The sequence below is a fragment of the Emydura macquarii genome, unplaced genomic scaffold, assembly GCF_026122565.2.
Source record: "Emydura macquarii macquarii isolate MOO-44397 ecotype Brisbane River unplaced genomic scaffold, CSIRO-AGI_Emac_v2 contig_2890, whole genome shotgun sequence".
Taxonomy (NCBI): domain Eukaryota; kingdom Metazoa; phylum Chordata; order Testudines; family Chelidae; genus Emydura; species Emydura macquarii.
The window spans coordinates 3,684,249-3,705,751 of NW_027133027.1; the positions used below are offsets into that span (position 1 = coordinate 3,684,249).

The 21,503-nt window shown below is 41.8% G+C and overlaps 1 protein-coding gene across 1 annotated transcript in view; it reads left to right on the top strand.

Moving 5' to 3' along the window:
- Positions 1-926: 926 nt before the first annotated feature.
- The window catches only part of NUP153 (nucleoporin 153), a 68,700-nt gene continuing 48,123 nt past the window's right edge, over positions 927-21,503 (top strand). The window contains exons 1-2 of the mRNA XM_067568398.1: positions 927-984; positions 1,156-1,355. Of these exons, the coding sequence (XP_067424499.1) occupies positions 927-984; positions 1,156-1,355 (258 nt within the window). The remainder of the gene's footprint in view (positions 985-1,155; positions 1,356-21,503) is intronic.

Sequence of the window (21,503 nt, forward strand, 5' to 3'; positions counted from 1 at the left end):
TTTCTTCTCCAGGGGCCAATGAAAGTAATTCATGGGGCAACATCTTCTCAACATCTATAAAGCTATCTGAAAGTAAATGTTCATATTTTATAAATCTATGTCAAGTATGCAGTAAATATAACAAGCCAGATCATCAGCTTGTGTAAATCAGCATCACTTAACTGGCTTCCATTTTAAGCAGCTGTGGTTTGGCCCTTTTTGGTTTGTTTATTTTTATTAACACTTATTTAAATTTTGTGACTAACATTTTGCTAGACATGTTGTTGGTCTGACTTCACCTAGAAGTAGTTCTGACTCCTGTGTGTCACTTACAAATCATCATTTATAAAGGACTTACCTCCATTGGCACCTCATGTGCCTCTTTGTGCTCCTTGTTCCTCCCTGCACCATAACCTAACAACTTGGTCCCTCTCCTTCCACTGTGTCCTTTCATTACAGCCAACTAGAATCTGGCCCACGGTAGTTGGTTTACGGACCAAAGCAGTTATGGACCCAGTGTCAGACTTGGCTTTTCTTTACCACATTGTCTGGTTATATTTTTGATCTCTGCAGAATGGCAATCATTCACCAGGGTGTGTGCTTGCATAACCTGAACTAACAGCAGCACTGCCAACCCGAAGCACCCCAAAATTATGTCAGGCCCTAAGTAAATCATGAGATTGGCTTAAAATATCACAAGATCTAAAGAGCAATGCTGGCGGGGTTCTGCTTATTGGCTTGTCTCTGCAACCGTGAGGACTTTTCACTAAATGCAAGCTGAGACTTTAAGAAAAACAACCAAGGCCTTAACCTGGCTCTGTCTCTACCCCGGCCTTCCCCGCCCCCACCAGCCTCCGTACCCCTGCCCTACCCTGGCCTGCCCGAAACTACATTTCCCATGAGCGTTTGAGATAGGGAGCCCTCGCTCCTAGGCAAGTCGTAGAAGGATGACGTACCCCTCCTTGCGCGGGTCAGTGACGTTTGTGGCCGGGCGGGCGCTCTGTGGTTGGTTGGACGGGAGGGGGGGGGGCGGAGAGGGGTGCACGGCCGCGGCGCGGGCGGGACGGGGAGCCGGCAGCAGCAGGCGCGTGAGGCCCAGGAGTCCGCGAGACAGGCCTGGCCGTGTGGCGGGGGCATCTCCATAGAGACAGTGACAGCACAGAGGGGTGGGGGGAGCGGGCGCCGCGGCCGGGCCGCCGGAGGAAGCGAGCGGGAGCCGGGCCCGCTCTGCGGCTGGGCGGGGGGGGGGGGGAGAAGGGGGCCGGATCCCAGCATGGCCTCGGGCGGGGGGGAGGCGGCGGCGGCGGAGGAGGGGGAAGATCCGGACCCGGCGGTACCACCTGGGCGCCTCGAAGCCCTACCCGAGAAACAAGCAGGTGAGAGGCCGGGGTTGGGCCCCGCGCGCGCGCGTTCGCGCCCGCCGCTTTGCCAGGCCGAGGCCGGGGGCTCTGACTCACCGCGGCCCCGGGCAGCGCGGCCTGGCCCGCCCCGGCCTGGGAGGTGGGGGTTAGACCCACGTGGAGCCGCGTGGCCCCGGGAGTGGGGGGAGGGGCGGCCGTGGGGGGGGGGGAATCGGGCTGCCCGGGCTCCGTCCGGCGCAGGCTGCGTGGCGGGAGGGTGCGTGAGAAGCCGCGGTGCGGGATGAGGGAGGCTGGGCGGCGGGATGGGGCCGGGGTGACCCTTTCCCCCCTGGGCGGCGGGCGGGCGGGGAGGGTCTCCCCGTGGAGGCAGTGAGCGTGTGTGGGGGTTTCCTGGCGGGCAGCGGGTGTGGGTGTGTGTCTGTGTGCGTGCGTGTGTGTGGGATTTCCCTGTGGGGAGGAGGGAATTAGGGATTTCCTGTCTTTTTTTTTTTTTTTCCCCTCGGTGAAGCGGGGAGGGGACACGGGAGGGAAGAGGAAACGTGTTTAGCGGTTGGTGTGCCCGTGTGTGAATTAACCCCGTCTCAGTTGGCCTCAGTCAGACAGCTTTGTCGGGGGGTGGCATTGGAAGGAAAAATCTGGACAGAGTTTCCTGTCACACAAACGAGCTGGTGTAGGGTGCTGATTTTCCTAGCATGCAAACTTTGTCTCTGCCCATCGTGTGCTACCTCTTGGCCTTTGGAGCAGTGTAGCTTCGTTCTTGATACAATCTTCCTTTTCTATACTGCCTAATTTACTGGGTGCTTTCCAACTCAGGTAGCCAAAAGATATTTATACATCAGCAGGAATAATGTGGTTCCCTTTTGGACAAACAATATTCATAATCAAGATAATTATTATCGACAATAACATTATATTCTAACTAAACTCCGATTTAAGATAGTGAATTTTGAGATTTGAATGTCTTTAAGATCAAACCAGCCAAATCTTGAATTCTTATTTACAGGTTTCAAAACATCTTACAAACCCCTTTCTAAGGGCAGTGTGCAGGTAGTTGTTCTTGTGATAATTTCAGTAGGCCAATAGTTGATTAGCTTCAGCTCCTTACCTTGTAAATTTTTCTGGTACTGTCATTTTATACATCTTTGTTGTTAGCACATTGTGGGTGCTAGTGCAGTATAAGTAGCAATGTTAAAAAACTGTTAAATTGTTTTTAAAATCTTGCACAATGAGGATGGATAAATACCAAATAACTTGTTTATATATCCCAGCACTTGACCCTGAAGGGCATTTATAGACCGACAAAATTCCAGAAAGTAGGTAGGATAGGTGGTGGACAGGCAGATAAATCCTTAATTATTACTGTGTTTTTTTCTAGGCGTTTTAAGATGCTGAGATACATATATACTGTACATATCTCATCTGTGTGGATGTGGATATATATGTATACATACATTTGGGAGTGTGTTTATGTAAACCGCTGAATGGAAAAACTAAGATAATACATTATTTAATTTAATGAGTAGCCTGACAAGCTGGGAAATTATGTTCCATTTGTGTATCTCATACATAAAATCTCACAACATATTGCTTCTCAGAATAATGAAAAGGAATTGTAATTGTTCTACATCCATAAGTATACATGTAGGATTGTGTAACTGTTCTGCTTATGTGTCTGAAGCTTTAGGAGATAGTAGTTTAATGACATCTAAAAAGTAGAAATGAGTTTCTTCATCTCAAAGTGCAGTATTGAAACATTTGTGTAAAAGCTAAAGAAGTATTGAAATAGCAAGTAATGCACTGCTAGTTGAAGAGTAACTTTGAAGGAGATGTATGGAAAGGCTTACCATAGTAATTATTGGCCCAATCCTCTAAATGTACCAGCTGCGTTGTCTTTGTATATTCCCTGTGGGTTCATTTGGATAAGTGCTGAAGTAAGCATGTGTTTGGGAATATTGGCAGGATCAGGTCCTACGAATAGATACTTGAATATACTGGTCAAATTTACAGATGTAACTTGGTGTAATAAGAAGAAAATTGCTTTCTTTATTGTTATCCTTAAAATTCAATTTTCTCATTGCTTTCTCGAAGTTTGTACTTTTCTGTCTGCGATTTCCAAAATGCACCAACCATGTGTAGCTTGTAAACTTGCAGCATAGTCAGTGATGAATGGATCAGATGGTTAATTTTTTTAAAAGTGCTGTAGTAATAGACAAAATTCCCATGTTTGATTTCACACCCATTTTTGTCATCACAGTCAGTTGGTGACTACACAAAGTTGTGTTAGTGGAGATCTGCTACTTGGACATAGCATGTTTCCAATTATTAAACATGCTTTGTAAGATTTATCAATATGTAGGCTCCAAATCTTGCAGATGTATAGTAATGGATCTCGTGCTACCATGAGAAATCCTGTTTGTTTGAGTGGGACTATTTGGGTGAGTAAAATAACGTGTGTGTGTTTGGGTTAAGTCTTAAATTACTAATTTATATCCTTTCCTCAATTTTTCACAGAACCTCTAGCATCTGTATGTTTCCACCGTTAATTTTATGTCATTCTTAATTTTATGCTGGGTTAGCCTGGAAGACTGTTCTTAGTTTGGAAGCCAGAATTTATTAGTTTGCCAAAACAGCTCATCCAAGAGGAAAAGAGAGATTCTAAGGGTCTTTGATTGTCAAGAAGGAGCAAAATTCTGTGGCATGTGTTCAGTTGAACAAAAATTATAAAGCTTGAAAGCACAAGCCTTTGTTTTTTCCCCTTGGGTAAGTCAATTTTTATTGGTCAGGCTTTTTAAAACCTACCACCAAACCAGTATGTTCACTTTAAGGTTCAGATTAGTGGTTTTAATCTGGGGGAATATGTCATCTGTGGTTTTAAGGTTTTATCTCTCTTTTTGTGCACTGGTGTAAAAAGTGACTTGCACTGGTGTGGTTTACTTGTGTTTGAAACCAGGATAAACTGCATCAGTGTAGTATGTCATCACACGGGGGTTTGCACTAGTGCAACTACATTGATGTAGCTATGGTATTGCAACCCCCTTCCCCCTCCAAGTCCTGATCATGCAAATTGCTTCGAGTATGTGGAACCCTACTGAAGTCATTGAGGGTTGATGCCTGGCTCTGCCCATGCAGAACAGTTGCTTTTCCAGGCCCTAATCCTGCATGTACCAGTCAGTGCCTTAAATCATCAGTTTTTCACATGCACATGAACAATCTATAATTTTAAAGTGGTGGTGGTTTTGCTTCTGAGTGACATGAAATACAAGAGCCAAAAGAAATAGTTCAGATATATGATATTTTTTAATCTGCCCTGTTCTGTGTGGAACATCTTCTGATTGTCTGCTGCTGAATTATCCTAGGAAGAAATATGACTCATAATTAGGCATAAGTTTTAGAATTTTGCAGTTGGCAGTATAATTTAGTGATGTTCTGTAAATGAGACAGAGATTTTTTAGTTTAAGAATAATGTACATTTGAGTGTTTTGTGTGTCTGTCTCTATATGCGTTAGTTTAGTAATAGGCTGCTGTAAGAAACAATGCTAATAGGCTTTAAAAGTTTGTCTTGTCTTTTAAGAAGTGGGCTGTAGTTCAATTCAGCTCATGTTTTATCTCTGGTACCATCTATACGTAAATGGCAACCATGTAAATATCAAGAACAGTGTTTTTAACCATGATTCTTGTTAGCAGGTATTAACACAGTTTCCGCTGTCAGCATAAACAACTCCTACTCTACAGGGCTTATCTACCCTGAGAATTTTTAGCAATTGTTTCACATTTAGTCTAGCAGTTGTGTCAATAATGCTGTAGATGCTAATGTAGAGTAGGTACAAGCATTTTTACCAATTATCATCTATCTGAACTCACTTTAGATGTAGTTTAGCAGTTTTGTGAAACAATTTATAGCATGGCTCATTAGTATATATTGGCCAGGAAACTCATTAGCATGCAGTTCCAGCACAAATGTAGACAAGACTGTAAGTTCATAACAGTCCTTATTGGTGTATAACAACAGCCAAACTGGGTCAGACCAATGGTCCATGTAGCACAGTATCCTGTCTTCTGACAGTGGCCAATGCCAGGTGCTTCAGAAGGAATGAAAAGTACGGATAATCATCAAGTAATCCATTCCCTGTCACCCATTCCCAGCTTCTGGCAACAGAGACTAGGGACATTTCAGAGCATGGTATTTCATCCCTGCCCATCCTGGGTAGTAGCCATTGATGGAGCTATCCTCCATGAACTTACTTAGTTCTTTTTTGAACCGTGTTATAGTGTTGACCTTCACAGCATCATCTGGCAAATAGTTCCACAGGTTGACTGTGCTGAGTGAAGAAATGCTTCCTTTTAGGGATTACTTCAGTTCTGTCTCAAGTCTGAGGTTCTTTCATTCCCAATGGAAGAATGAAGTTTATAATGGAGAAAAGTCCTTTCTGCCAGGGGGGAGGAATGTTTACATCCTGCTGTTGTATCTTATACTATGTAGTGTATCCATCAATTTAGGGTGTAAGATTCTCTGAGTAGGAACATGCCTAAATTGTTTTGTCTGCATTACTGTTTCTGACAGTGGTTCATGGACCACTGGTGTTCTGCTGACCAGTGGAGAGCTGAAAGATCAGGTAGTGCAGGCTTTTCCATTTTCCCAGCTGCTATATCACATAAAAGACAGCTAAAAATTGGTTGAATTTGCATAAGCTTTTTCTGATGTTGTATTTAGTGCGTAAATATTGTGCAGCTGCAAATTGTGAAGGTGGGGTATTCTGCGCAGTCCTGACACAGGAGAAGAAGTGGTTCCCGGTATAATCCTTCTAATAATAATACATGATCTGCTATGAAAGGTTCAGAATCCCTAGTCTCTACTACATTTTGTAAAGTATAACACACCCCTGTGGTCACTGGTGCTATAGCAGTAATAATTATGTTGAGTATTCCAAAATGCTATTTTGCAGAAACCCTTTCTTGTAGTCAAATTTTTAATTTTGACTCATTAGAACAGAACTTTAGGCTGATTCTTCAGTTTGTCCACTATTTCTGAATTTAGTCTCAAATCTGAGCCTTTCCAAGCATAGCCATGCAAAATGTGAACAACTTTCATGCATTGCCATCAGATATATCCCAATCTTTTTCGCTGTGTGGGCTGTCTCCAGATTGAGTAATTTATTTCTTTAGGACCCTTCAAATATCTGCCATTTTTTCTTCATCCCACTGTCAAAACACTTATTGAAGGTGCGCTAATCTAATCTGAGATGGGAATTTAAACCGATATTGTTAAACAGGTATAAACCCCTGTACGGATGCTCTTATTTTTGTTTTAATGCAGCCCTTTCTGGTTCAGTTTAAAATAGAAACAGATTTAAGATAAATTGAAATAAGACACTCTTAAATGAAATAAAAGCATCCAGACAGGGGATGGCACCACTTCAATTAAAACTGGTTTTAAAATGATTTAAAGGATGGTCTGGGCAGGAAAGTTATACTAGTAGCTGCTGAGCTGTGAATTTAAACCAGTATAACTTCAGGTGTGAATATTCTTAGTCTGGAAAAAGTGTGTTGTGAGGTTGTTTCTTATTTAACTGAAAGCCTCTTTCTAAGTGACATAAGTTTTTTTTCTGGGGTTAAGGTCCACGTGGGGAGTTATATCAATTTTACTGTATCTGTTTAACTATACCAGTATAATTATAAGTGCTACGACTTTCCTGTGTAGACAAGGTCTAAGTTAAACCAGTACAACTTTCCTGTGTAGATAGGGCCTAACACTTCAGTATTTTCCAGACTTCACCTCTTATTTCCATACTTCTACTCACAATTAAAATATTTGTGGTAAATTTGGTATACTGTGGCTTGCATTTTTAACATGTGTTAGTTAATGTGTGTTAAAATCCTGGTGTAGACAAGGCAGTTGTAGTTTTAACACTGGTTAATTGGTTGAAGTAAACCCTACTGTCCCCCAAGCAGTAAATTGTTTGCTGTCAATCTAGACTGGATTTGAACTAGTGACCTGGCAGTGAAAAGCTTTGTATCCCATTATCAGTCCCCTAAATCATCCAGGCCACTGAGTCTGAATGCTGATTTAAAATAGTGGTTGAAGTCTACTTAATGTTTTTGTGTGTGTGTGTGTGTGTGTGTTTTGAAATTAGAAGTAGTAAAAGATGTTAGCGTCTCCCTCCACCCTTAAATAAGGTCAATATTTTTTACTTGCAGCTTTAAAAGGAAATAGGCTGTTTTGTTATAGTCATTCTTTAACTTTAAAATAACGAGTTGTGTTTGAAAGCACAGAAAGATATTTTTGGCTCATCTCAGTTCTCCAAATGTATTGATGGGTTGGTAGCAGTAATAATTATAGAATACTGTGGGCTATTTGTTAGGGATACACACTCCAAAATTTTTGGATAAAGTACAGTTTGAACTTTTCCCCCACACAAAATTTGTGGTTCTTTTGAGATAAGTATTAACTCCATGTTCTTTACAAATTATTTGTAAGCCATTGGTTTCTTTAGTGAATCTGTCTTTAGTTTGGCTTATGCAAATTATTTGGTGGAAATTAATATCCTTTATACAAAGTGAAGAATGTATACAAATTAACATGTTCCATTCATTTTTTTACTGCATCCATTGCTGTGGAATTGGAGGCTAGTCTACATTAAAGTTATAAAGTCTACATAAAGTTAAAGTCCTGAGTGCCTTCCAGTAGTGCATTGAGTGACATGACTAGCACCTGTGTTAAACTTAAGAAATAAAGGAACAGTGTCCTGAATCTTCACAGTATATGATGCTACTTATGGCTTCCAATGTGCTCACCTCATGTTAATTAAAATAAAAAAACTGCTAATGAAATCTTAAACTTACAGATATAAATACACACAAGTAGGGAAATGGGTGTTAATATTAGTGACATTAACTTGCCCACATTGGATATATGTTTTTGACTTGCACTTTGTAACCTTAACATTGCCTTCATATATAATATTAAATTGATTTGCTTGTTTTAGTCTTTTTTTGAGAGAGACAAAAATGCTTGTGACTGATCGTGTCTGCATTTAAATAGTTCCAATCTGGTTTTAATGTTCACACCTTGTTGAAATTAACAGGACAGGAAAGTTGGTTTTACCACCTTTGCTGCCTTTTGGCTGGAGACATTTTCCATTATTGGTTAGGAACATATTGCAGCACCTTAATCTTTGCAAGCGAAAAGGAAAATTGAGGCTGGTCTACATTAGATAAGCTGCACCCCATATGCAAACCCCTAGTATAGGTTCACTTAAACTGATAGAAGATTGAAAATAGTTTAATTTAAGTCAATTTAAACTAAACTGATATAAACAGGGTTTAAACTGGTTCAAGTGTATCTATATTAGGAAATTACTGTGCTGTAACTAGATCAATTTTAAATCTGTTTAGTTACACCAGTGCAACTTTTCTAATGAAAAACAGTCCTTTATGTTTTTAACAAAAGATTAGAATTTGCAAAACACTACAGAATGCATCAGAAATTGAAGACAACTATGAAGAACCTCAGAATCTGCTATTTTTTAACCACAGATTTTTCTTGTTCCTGATGTTCAGTCAGTCTTCAGAGGAATTTGTTGTGTGCTTCAGTGAAACACTTACAATCTCCCTCAAGCAAATTGTGCAAGTGGCAATCCTTGTGTTTATCAAACTGGTGAGAGAACGTTTAGCAGAATTAGACAAAATATAAATTTTAAAACTCTTGTGCCCTGAGTAAATATCTACAACTTCCAATGTTGCTACCCGAAAGTGAATTTTGGGTTCTAACTCTTCTGATGTAGACAGAGCCCCTATGTGATGCCTAAAAGGTGACAGGGCTTTGTTGAGCCATGCTAAAAATCTTAGATGGCCACTGAGCATAAGAAGGGTGACTTTTTTTTCAATTACTTATCTTATTTTAATATTTCCCATCTCATCACCCAAACTTAACAAGGTGCTACTTCTAAATAAGGGCTCTATACATGTAAAGTTTCAAACTTAAGTTTGGTCTACACTAGGATTTTACACTGGTATAGCTACATGTCTCTGGTGTGAAAAATACATGCCCCTGAGAGGTGTAACTATGCTGACCTAACCCCCAGTATAGACAGTGCTAGGTCGATGAAAGAATTCTTTCTATGCCAATGGGAGAATCCTTCCAGTCGCTGTAGGTAGTGTCCATGCTGAAATGCTACAGCGGCACTGCAGCATTTTAGGTGTAGACATACTCTTAGTCATTTTTGATGCCCCGTTGAAGTGTGTTTAGACTTTTTAATGGTAAGTGCATTTCCCATTTGCGTCTAACTCAAAATGACTTCATTAATAGGACTCCTATGAACAAGATGAGATGAATACATAATAGTATTGGCACATTCAGTGTGAATCACAATACTTCATCTTAAAAAAACCAAAACAAAACAAGAGTTCTGTAGCACTTTAAAGACTAACAAATTTAATTTCAGCAGGCATAAGCTTTCGTGAGCTTCAGCTCACTTCCTCAGATGCAGTTGGTAGAAATGATTCAGCAAAAATAGGTAACATATATAGGAGGCAACATATACATATCCAAAAGCATAGATAACAATGGGGTAGGTGGATAAAAGCCAGGTACGTGAGGCCTAATTACAACCATTGAGTAGGAGGTGAGAATGGGTAATCAGAGCAAATTACTTCTTGTAATGAGAGAGCCATTCCAAATCCCTGTTTAAACCCAGTTTGAATGTGTCAAGTTCGCAGATAATTTCTAACTCAGCAGTTTCTCTTTGAAGTCTGTTTTTGAAGGTTTTTTTGAGAAGCACAGCAACTTTCAGGTCAGAGACAGAGTGTCCTGGGAGATTGAAATGTTTGATTGGTTTATGGATGTTATTTTTTATGTCTGATTTGTGTCCATTTATCCTTTTGCTTAGTGATAGTCCCGTTTGGCCAATGTACATGGCAGAGGGGCATTGCTGGCACATGATGGCATATATAACATTAGTGGATGTGCGGGTGAATGAGCCCCTTATGGTGTGATGTGGTTAGGACCAGTGATGCTGTCACTAGAGTCGATGTGTGGGCAGAGCTGGCAGCGGTGTTCGTTGCAGGGATAGGTTCCTGGATTGGACTTTTTGTAGGGTGTATGGTTGCTCGTGAGTATTTGCTTCAGGTTGGGGGGCTGTCTGTAAGCCAGGATGGGTCTGTTGCTCACTGCCTGAGCGAGAGACGGAGCATCTGCTAGGGTGGGTTATAGATCTTTAATGATGTGTTGGAGAGATTTTAGCTGGGGACTGTAGGTGATGACCAGTGGTGTTCTGTTGTGCACTTTGTTGGGTCTGTCCTGTAGTAGGTGACTTCTGGGTACCCGTCTGGCTCTGTCAATTTGTTTCTTCACTTATCCAGGTGGGTATTGTAGTTTTAAGAATGTTTCATAGAGATCCTGTAGGTGTTTGTCTCTTTCTGAGGGATCGGAGCAAATCTGGTTGTATCTTAAGGCTTGGCTGTAGACAATGGATCGTGTAATGTGTCCAGAGTGAAAGCTGGAGGCATGAAGATACGTATTGTGGTCAGTTGGTTTTCGGTATAGGGTGGTATTAATGTGACCATCCTTTATTTTTATTGTAGTGTCCAGGAAGTGGATTTCTTGTGTGGACTGGTCCAGGCTGAGGTTGATAGTGGGATGGAAATTATTGAAATCCCAGTGAGATTCTTCGAGGGACTCTTTACTATGGGTCCAGATGATGAAAATGTCATCAGTGTAGCGTAGGTAAAGAAGAGGTGTTTGGGGACGAGTTTTGAGGAAGCGTTGTTCTAGGTCAGCCATAAAAATGTTGGCATACTGTGGGGCCATGCGGGTGCCCATAGCTGTGTCACTGACTTGGAGGTATAGATTGGCTCCAAATCTGAAGTAGTTGTGGGTCAGGACAAAGTTCCGCTGTCAGGTGTGACATATGATCATCAGGGAAAATGTTCTTGATGGCTTGAAGTCCATCTTTGTGTGGAATGTTGGTGTAGAGAGCTTCTACATCAATAGTGGCTAGGCTGGTATTTTCTGGGAGGTCACCGATGGATTGTCGTTTTCTCAGGAAGTCAGTGGTATCACGAAGATAGCTAGGAGTGCTGGTGGTGTTGGGCCTGAGGAGAGAGTCCATATAATCTGACAGTCCTGCTGTGAGAGTGCCAATGCCTGAGATGATAGGGCGTCCAGGATTCCCAGGTTTGTGGATCTTGGGTAGTAGATAGAATAACCCTGGTCGGGGTTCCAGGGGGTGTGTCTGTGTAGATTTGTTCCTGTGTTTCTTTAGGGAGTTTATTAAGTAGATGTTTTAGTTTCTTTTAGTATTCCTCAGTGGAATCGGACAGTAGTGGCTTGTAGAATGTGGTGTTTGAGAGTTGTTTGGCAGCCTCCTGTTCGTAATCCAATCTATTCATGATGACAATGGCACTTCCTTTGTCTGCCTCTTTGATTACGATGTCAGAGTTGTTATGGAGGCTGTGGATGGCGTTGCGTTCAGCATGGCTGTGGTTTTGGGGTAAGCGGTGTTGTTTGTCGACAATCTCAGTTTGTGCACGTCGGCGGAAATACTCTATGTAAAAGTCTAGTCTGTTGTTCCAGCCATCAGGAGGAGTCCATGCAGAATTCTTTTTCTTGTAGCGTTGGTAAGAAGCGATCTGTGGGTTAGTGTGGTGTTCATTGATGTGGTGGAAATATTCCTTGAGTTGGAGATGGTGAAAGTAGGATTCCAGGTCACCGCAGAATTGTATCGTGTGTGGCGGTGGTAGGGCAGAAAGATAGTCCCCAAGATAAGACAGATTCTTCTGCTGGGTTGAGTATATAACTGGACAGATTTACAATATTTTTGGTAGCAGAGTTGTGGTCTCTTGTGACATGTAGGAGTTTAGATAGTTTAGAGTCCTTTTTCCTTTGTAGAGAAGCAAAGTGTGTGTTGTAAATGGTCCGTCTTGTTTTGGTAAAGGTCAGCCATGTGGAAATTTCTGTGGAAGTTTGACTTTTCATGAGATTAGCCAGCATTGAGAGTTCTTTCTTGATCTTTTCCTGTTTGCTTTACAGGTTGCTTATCAGGTGGTTCCTTTGTTTCTTAGAGAGTGTGTGACACAATTTGTCACCATAGTCTGTATAATATGTCGATCGTAAGGGATTTTTCACTTTCAGTCCATTTGGCATGATGTCCATTTGTCTGCACTTGGATAGGAAGATGATGTCTGTCTGTATCTGTGCAAGTTTTTTCATGGAGTTGGTAGATTTCCATTTCAAACGGCTAAATTCAGTGCCTTCCATGTAGAAGGGTTCCAGAGAGGTAGCCGTGTTAGTCTGTATACAGCAAAAACAACGAGAGTTCTGTAGCACTTTAAAGACTAACAAATTTAATTTCAGCAGGCATAAGCTTTCGTGAGCTTCAGCTCACTTCCTCAGATGCAGTTGGTAGAAATGATACAGCAAAAATAGGTAACACATATAGGAGGCAACATATACATATCCAAAAGCATAGATAACAGTGGGGTAGGTGGATAAATAAATAAGGAAGGGAGGAAAAGATATCAGTAGAGCATTGATTCTTGAAGAGCATCTGTTTTATACAAATCCTGTTAAATCATGTGCCTAGAGAGTAAACAAAAAGACCAAGCCAATGTAAACAAAATTATACTAATCACTCCTGAGATAGTTTGAACACATCTAGTCTTTTGAAATAGACTTAATCTATTAAATTCAATAGGTGGGAGGCCCATTTTATTTAATCAAACTTTCTGTATGATCAGACTAGAATGGAAGCATCTGTGAAATGTTTTCTTCTATTTTGTTTTCATTATATTTAATTTAAGAAGCTAGTTCCAATGTTGCTGACACAGGATTGTAGTTTTGAAATTTTGAACAATTCCTGGCATCGTCCTTTAATCCTTTGCACCTATTTGTCCTCCCTTGACCCCAGTGTTTGTTCCCAAGTGGCAGTAGTGTCATTTGTTTACTGAGCATTTCAGTAGTGAAGCATAACTTACATTGTCAGCCAAAATCTTGTGTATACTAGGAAAATTACTATAGCAATAGTGGGTGCCAGTAATAGGTGCAACTGATGCTGAGCAGGTTTTAATAGTTGTTTCAGAATTATTTTTGAATATGGCTTGTCTACCTTTGCAGTTAAAGCATAATCAGAACCAGCTCACTGCTGACACCTCTTGTAAGCAATGAATAATTTTTCTTGTGTAGACCATGCTACAGAGTGGAAGACAATTAGGAAGTGCTGAGCAGTTACATGACGCAGTGATTAAAATGTTGGTTAGTTTATATTAATGCTCTCAGCTGGTATTGCTGCAACAATGGTAGCGAAGAATAAAAATTGTGTCTTGGGTAGGCATAGAGTTCTTTTACTAGGTTCATGTATATATGAGGATGGTAGAACTCATTCTTTGCTAATATTGTTGATTGCATTCTAAACAGAGTTTAGAAAAAAACAAATATTTTGGGCCTGCCTACAAAAATAACCACATTTAAACATGGTTGTGGTTAAGCCATATTATAACAACTTTTTTCTTTCTTGCATGGACAGAGAACATGTTGAACTAAATTTTAATCCTGGTTGATATACCTACATACACAAAAAATTTAGTTATCTTAGAGATAATATTACTAAAGTGCATTTCCTATCAAGGCAGTCCCAAAAACTTCAGGAAATCACCAGTTAGGCTACACTAACACCCAGAGCAGCTTTAGTTCATGTAATGTATTGCTCCATTTTCACCAGTCCCAAACCTTCAAAGGCTCTGTCTAACAAAGAAGTTCCCGCTGGTGCCAACTGATATTGGCACAGTTGGGGTTCCCTAGTCGCTTTACTGGCTTCAATTGGCTTTACTGCTATGTTAATTAAAGCTGCCAGAGCCTTGTTTATGCTTGAGTTCCCACTGTTGCTAACATGGGTTCAGCTGAACCTGTAATAACATTTAATAGGACATTTTTTTGTAAACAGAGCTATAGATTCTTCACCTCCACAATAAACTTTCACTCTCCACATATAACTACCCAGAATACACACGTCCAGTTTCTCCAAATCACAAAGAAATGCAAAGGTTTAGTTATGACTTCAGCAAGGTATTTTAAAATAAGCATACATTACTTCACTGTGAAAGTATACAATGAGTTGTTACTACCTTAAAAATTCAAGGTCCTACTTAAGGTTGTATATGAAAATTGTATGGAGGTGGTGGCAGCAAGTGATGGATTGGGAGGTTTTGGTTTGGAGGGTAAAGGGTTGTGAAAGTAGCAGAGGTGCTTGGAGTTCGGGGGTAGTAAACAAGGTGTGCTGGCGTACAGCATGAGAAGAAGGCAGGGTTTGGTTAGTGTTTCCTTGCCTTCTCCATCCAATAGATGTGCAAAGTCGTAGTGCAGAGTGATTCACCTCCCCAGCAAACTGTATCAGATCTGGTGTGTGAAGAAAGCAATAACATTCTAGTACTTCCCTGGTTTCTTCATGTCTTGTGTTTGCACCTACCCCCATGGTTGCTCCCTCTTTATACTCCAAAATCCCAGTACCCCATACTCTACAAACCCTGTTCCCTTGTATGTTAATACAATCTCATTGCAATTTTTCCCATCATCTGACAGCCCCAATGGCTACAATGACTCAAAGCAGGTTTACATGACATGATGGTAAAAGTGTCAGTATGTAGTCTATGCCAGTGGCTTGTGTCACTTCTTTGAGTGCTGCTCCTTTTGGGTCTTCATTATGAATGCTTTGTGTGCCTATGACTGGAAACTCTTCATTAGTAGTGTCTGTTGGTCTGCACCTTGCCTCATGCTTTCAAATGAAGGCAGAAGGGGCGGCATGGATTGACCACCTCTCCAGAACTCCTGTGTCCATTCTTCTCTTCATTCTCCTACACAGAATCTGTAAATATTGTGAACAATATTTTAGCTGGGATAGTTTAGTCTAGTTTTAGTGCTAATTAGTGAGGCTTGAAGGGGTGGTCCTCCTCCATTACCTCCCCTTTGTCTTGAATACCTATTATGCCCAAGGTACCAGGCTTTAAGCCTTGCCTGGCTTGCCCTTGGATCTTCCTGGTGAGCGACCTGCACAATACCTGCCTGTATTGCCTTGGGGAGGCTTACATCTCCTTGAGGTGTGGCATCTGTTGCTCTTTCCCTCCATGTACCAGGTAGTCTCATGAACTCAGACTCTGAAAACATTTCAGGTAGCTCCCCATGAGACCCTGTTCCTATCCTGGGCCCTCCAGTTCCCCTTCAACCTAGTCAGAGCCATGGGGCAGTGACCCACGGGCATCTGGTCCCAGCGGTTCAAAGTCCTTCACCAAGCACAGTACCTCAGTCAGTCAGAAGCATGAGAAGGACAAGGGCAAACACAAGGAGAGGGACAAGTCCCCGTGTAAATGTTTGAAAAAGAGGACTGCCTCACCTCTTCCTCTGGCACCACTTTAGACTTTGCACCCCAGAACAGGTGCACTTGGAGTTTGTATAGAAAAGGCAGTGTTGATGGTACTGGGAGCTTCAAGTACCCCAATACCAATGAATACCCAATGAAGGATCATTATCAATGCCTGTGCCCATAAAGTCAGAAGGGATTTTTTTTCTCCCTGCTCCAGTGGTGCCAACTACTCACAGATCCTCTTCAAAGATGGCACCAATGATCTACACAAAGCCAAAGAAACCAGTCAGCTCATCACAGAGGCACTGTGGTTTCCTGGAAGACATAGCTATGTATGTGGACCTGACATCTTTTGATTTTCAGTGTACTGATCCTGCTCTGGGAGGGCTCCATCCTGTCAACCCATCATTCATTCACCAGTACTGAGAACCAGCTGGAGCAAGAGTTCATCCTTATCCTCTCTGCTTCCTACTTGTCCCTGTTCATGATTGATGGAAACCGGATCCCACCATGCCACCAGCCCCACCATTGGAACATGAGGAGTCCAGTTTATCAAATGAAAATGAGCTGGTACTGAGTTGGCCTCTCCAGATACCCAACAAAGAGCCATCCCCCCAGGCTGCTACCAGATGCTCTCTTGCCATCATATCCTTGCCAACAGCATTTGTGGCCCTGAGACCAATGGTACTCTTTGGGGGGGGGGGGAGTGTCAACCTCCATACCAGTACAACCCATCACATATCCCTACTGAGATCTCTGGGAACCATATTTCCAGGTACCTGAATATGAGGGCCCTGCCTTCTGCGCCCAGCAGTGGTTACCACCGGACAAAGAACTGTAGTCGCCACAGAAGCAGCAAATGCAGGAGGATCAGCTGGATCCACCCGTGAAACTCTCTTCATTCTCTCCACATGAAGCACTATCACCTGCATCTCCTTTACCCCCAGATTATTTTAAGCACTATCAGGAGCACCTCCACAGAATCACAGATGCTCTCCAAATTCCACTGGATGAGGTCCAGGTTGCAGCACATAAGCTCCTGCACATCTTCCAGGCTACATCTCCGTTTTAAGTAGCAGTCCAGATTAGTGAGGCCATCATGGAATCTGCCAGAATTATCTGGCACATTCTTTTAACCTGTGCCCCAAAGAGGGCTGAAAAATACTACTTTGCTTCCCCAAAGGAGTGGGAATTTTTCCCATCCTTACTCCAATTCCCCGATGGTAGAAACAATTATAGAAAGAAGCCCAAATCCACTTTACAGAATAAAGATACCAAAAGACTTGTCCTCTTTGGAAGGAAGATGTTTTCGTCAGCTTAGTCTGAATAGCAAACTGCCAACTTCAATGTCTAAGTATGACTTTTTGAATTACAGCAAGCAGACCTCAGTTCCAGGCCATCCTGGTTGAGGGAAAACTAGTCTCAAGATCTTCTCTCCAGGTGTCCCTTGATGTAGTGTCACAATCTATAGTTACCTCTGTAGTCATGAGACAGGTGTCATGGCTGCAGGCCTTGGGGTTCCCCAGAGAGGTCCAAACTGCTCTTTAGGACCTTTCCTTTGAAGATAGCAATCTCTTTAGGGACAAAACCCATGAGTTGCTCTATGCCCTCTGCTCTCTGGGTATTTATGCTTCGGCACCCTGTAGAAAATACTTGATGTGTCCTTTCTGCCTTGACATACCTTCTTTCAACAGAGGATGTCTGAACTCCCCAAAAAATGACAGAAAATCCAACTGGGTAGACACCCTGCACCACAGTCCTCCTGTTTACAATCTCAGCTGCCTCTTGTGATGCAGTACCTGAGTGTTGACAGCCAGTCTCCATGATGCATGCTCCTGCTCCCTTTAGAGGCCACCAGGTCCATTTTCTTCTGATAGGACACACTATTACAATGGACAAATGGGTCCTGGACATTATATTATACGGCTATTCATCAAAAGACTCGGGCATTCGTCTTGTTCTGGAGTATCTTTTCATGCTAAATACATCTGGTTTGTCTATCAGCTCCCAGCTGGTATACATGGCAGCTCTCAGTACTTCCTGCTCCCTTGTGGATGGCTACTCAGTCTTTTCTCATCCTACTACTTACTGCAAAGTTCCTGAAGAATATCATAAGGACATTCCCTTCAGTTGCAAAACCAGTCCTGCCTTGCATTTGAGTCTCATCTTCTGTGCTCTCATGAGATGTCTGTTTGAACCCCTGGCTTTCTGTTCCCTCCTGCACCTTTCTTGAATGTTGGCTTCTTGATGGCAGTTACCTCTGCTAGAAGGGTTGGGGAGCTTGGGGTCCTTATGTTGGACTTTATACAATTTTTCACAAGGATTAGGTTTCTTTGTGACTATATCCAAAGTTCATACCTAAAATACCTTCTGAATTTCACCTTAACTAGATTGTTTACTTTCAAAAAACCTGATCACAGCACGAAGGGGACATGACTTCATTGCCTGGACATGTGTAGGGCTCTAGCATTCTACCTACCCAGAATGGCAATTCTTTGGAAGTCCCCAAAGTTGTTTGTTGCTGTTGCTGAAAAAGTGAAGGAGAAGGCTATCTCTTCCCAAAGGCTCTCTAGGTGGATTTTTCTCTTGCATCATCCTTTTCTATGATTCCATGCTCCTCAAACTGTCCGGGCCCATTCTATAAGAACCCAAGTGCTGTTTGTCTCCTCCTCACGGGGAATCTCCCTCTCGGGGATATGCAGAGCAACTACTTGGGGCTCTGTATTCACCTTCACTGTGCTCTGGTCCAAGCTTTGGCTGTGAAATGCCCTCTTTACCTCAGCAATCCTTAAGGTTAAGATTTTGTCACCGTTATTTTTAGTAAAAGTCAAAGTCACGGACAGGTCGCGGGCAATAAGTAAAAATTCATGGGAGCTGTGACCTGTCTGATACTTGTACTAAACATAACGGGGGGAGAAAGGGCTGGGTGGTGGTGTAAAGGAATGACAGCTAGAGCCCAATGGGGTGCGCGGGGGGGCGGGGGACGACTGACAGTTCCAAACCCAGCACCATGGGGAGCACAGTCTTGGCTCCAGTCCCTGCCACATCCCCAGGGGCTTCAGTCAGTGGGTGGGGGCACACTGCAGGGGGTGGGAGTGCGTGCACAGCCCTGGCCCTGGCTGAAGCCGTGGGTCCGAGGCGCACAGCCCCCAGCTCCGGCCGAAGCCGCGGATCAGGGACACATAGCCCTGACTCCGCCCCCATCCCTAAAGCAAAGTCATGGAGGTCTGGTAAAGTCCCTGACTTCTCTGTCCTCCATGACCAAGTTATATCCTTAGCAATCCTACACTCTTTGGTATAACAAACAGACTTCCTTGTGCCCTTCTCCACGAGCACTGAATACCGATAGGGACTAGTACTTGAAGAAGAAAGGAAGGTTACTTTATAGTAACTGGAGTTCTTCAAGATGTGTGGTCCTATGAATGTTCAAGACTGCCCTTTTTCCCCTTTGCTCATGCCTTTTTGGGATCCATATTAGAATCACAACTGGAGTGACAGGTGGTCTGTGGTGCCCTTTATGCCCTTGGTTGAAAGCACAAGGAGGTGCAGGTGAGGACCAATGACACTGCTGTTGAAGAGTTTCTGGTCCCAGGTAAACAGAGTGCATTCACACCCCCAGTGAATACCCATAGGCACTACAGTTCTTGAACTCTAGTTACTATAAGGTAAATAACCTTTCTTTCCCCACTCCAAGGGTTAGATGATACAGTGGTAAAAATTCATAAGTCCTGTTTATAAGTTTATATCATTGTTACTACAAGTGGCAGAGTGATTCCCCTGGTAACTTATGAGGCCTGATTTTTCTAGTCTAGACAAGGTGTTTTTGTCCATATATATTAAATAAAACAAAAAACTCCACACAAACACATATTCAGGTTATGCAATCACATTTAAACAGTTTTGTATTGTAGAAGGTTACTATAGGGTTATGACTTATAGCTTCATATACAACATATATGAGTGTGGATGAGTCCTTTGTTGTTGGTTTGTTTTTTAAAAAGGGAGTGAGGGGAACAAGGTCCTTGTCCTGACTAGTGTCAACAGTTACATTTTTACTGTGATGCTTCTTAATTCAGTTGAAATCTTACTCTGCACAATGATGTAGTCCTACTTTCACTTGTCTTAGGTATGACTGTGCACATTGCTAAGACATCTAATTGAGGACTTTAAATTCTGGTTGTCATTCATTTGCCAGATATTTTGGCCAAAGGTGTTAAGTTATAATTTTGTTTTCTGTTTTATCTTGGAGGTGCTTAGCAACACAAGTTGTCACGAACAGATCACTCCAGTGGTCCATTCTCTGCACTGTCTCTCCATTGAATAGAGAAGTTATCTGTCCTTAATTTCAAAGCCTCTCATAAGAGTGGCCCAAGCTACCTGAGAGAGTGCCTCTTCCATGATGACATTGCAAGATAGCTACATTCCACTGGGGGAATAAAACTGTTGACTAATAGGTGGAAGTTTGTAAATGTGGAGACAGAACTTTTACAGGAGCTGAACTTTTGGAACTCTCAAAAAAAGTTATAATATTCACGGACCTCACCACTTTTAGAATTAATTGTGAATTGTATTTCTTTGGTTTAGCTCTCTCTGTGTGTTATCTGCGGAGAGTGAGAGAATGATAAACAGCTTTTCCACTGAACTCACAAGCAAACATTAAAAAAAGTTAATTGAGCTATTTTTTCCTACAAGCGGGGAAGGAAGGGAGGGAGAGGTTTGTAACTCCTATTTTTAAATTCTTTGGAGGTGTTCTGATACTGTGGTGAAGGGCCCATATAAGCACAAAATCAATCTGAGGTGGACTGGAAAATGTATTTCTGGATTAATTTTTCTTTATATGAAGAGAATCAGTACTATCGGTTTTGTGCTGGCTTTCCATTAACAAGTTCTAAGTTCTATTTTTGTTCAATTGTAGATGTATTTTACTCTATATAAATCTAGTAGTCTTGCTGCAAACAAAAAATACTGTTAGATAAATCCCCAAACTCTCTTAGGGTAGCAAGGGATTCCTCTCAATTTTTCCTTGCATTTTAGTGTAGTGCCCATGGTAGTGGATAAGGTGCATATTAGTATTTTAAATTTATATTTTTCTTTTTTCCTTTTCGATATTGTAATTGATGGCTATCTCAAGGTGTTGTACATAACATGTATTCTGATACAAATATGTTGTGCCTGTCATCGACCAATACTAATGATTGCATGCAGCCTGTAGTCTTACATTTTCTACTCTTAGTGGTTTTGTGAAATATTTACACTATATACGATTGGATATAAACATAGGATGTATTTACCTAGACAAAGCCATTCAATATTGGGGGAGCGGGGTGGGAACAGGGTTTTAACCCACTGGTAACCTGAATTCCTTAGAACTAGTCAATGGCTAGGTATGACTTCTCTTGCAGGGTATACACTGGATTGCTGCATTGAGATGGAGCTGGTAATGATAGGCTGGGTCTATGTTTTGCAGATTTACAAGCAGCACTAAAATGTAGAACATTGCAGTATTTTCTCTGAGATGTTTGGATCTAGTAAACTAGCTAGATATTTTTTTAAAGCGTTTCCAGGTCTCAGTTTAAATAATGAAAGGAAAACAAGCTGGTATCTAGAAACACAATCAATCCTTCATTCAGGACTTTAGAAACAAAATTTTGGAAGTATTCCAATTGCCCTAAATGAAGCAAACATTCCAAAGGATTATGTAATTGGTGGCATGCCAGTAAGATGTTGTTCAGAGAAAAATACTGATATTAAATAAAAAATGTACCGATGATTCGTTTAAAAAAACAAAACAAAACCAAATACGATGTTCTGTCGT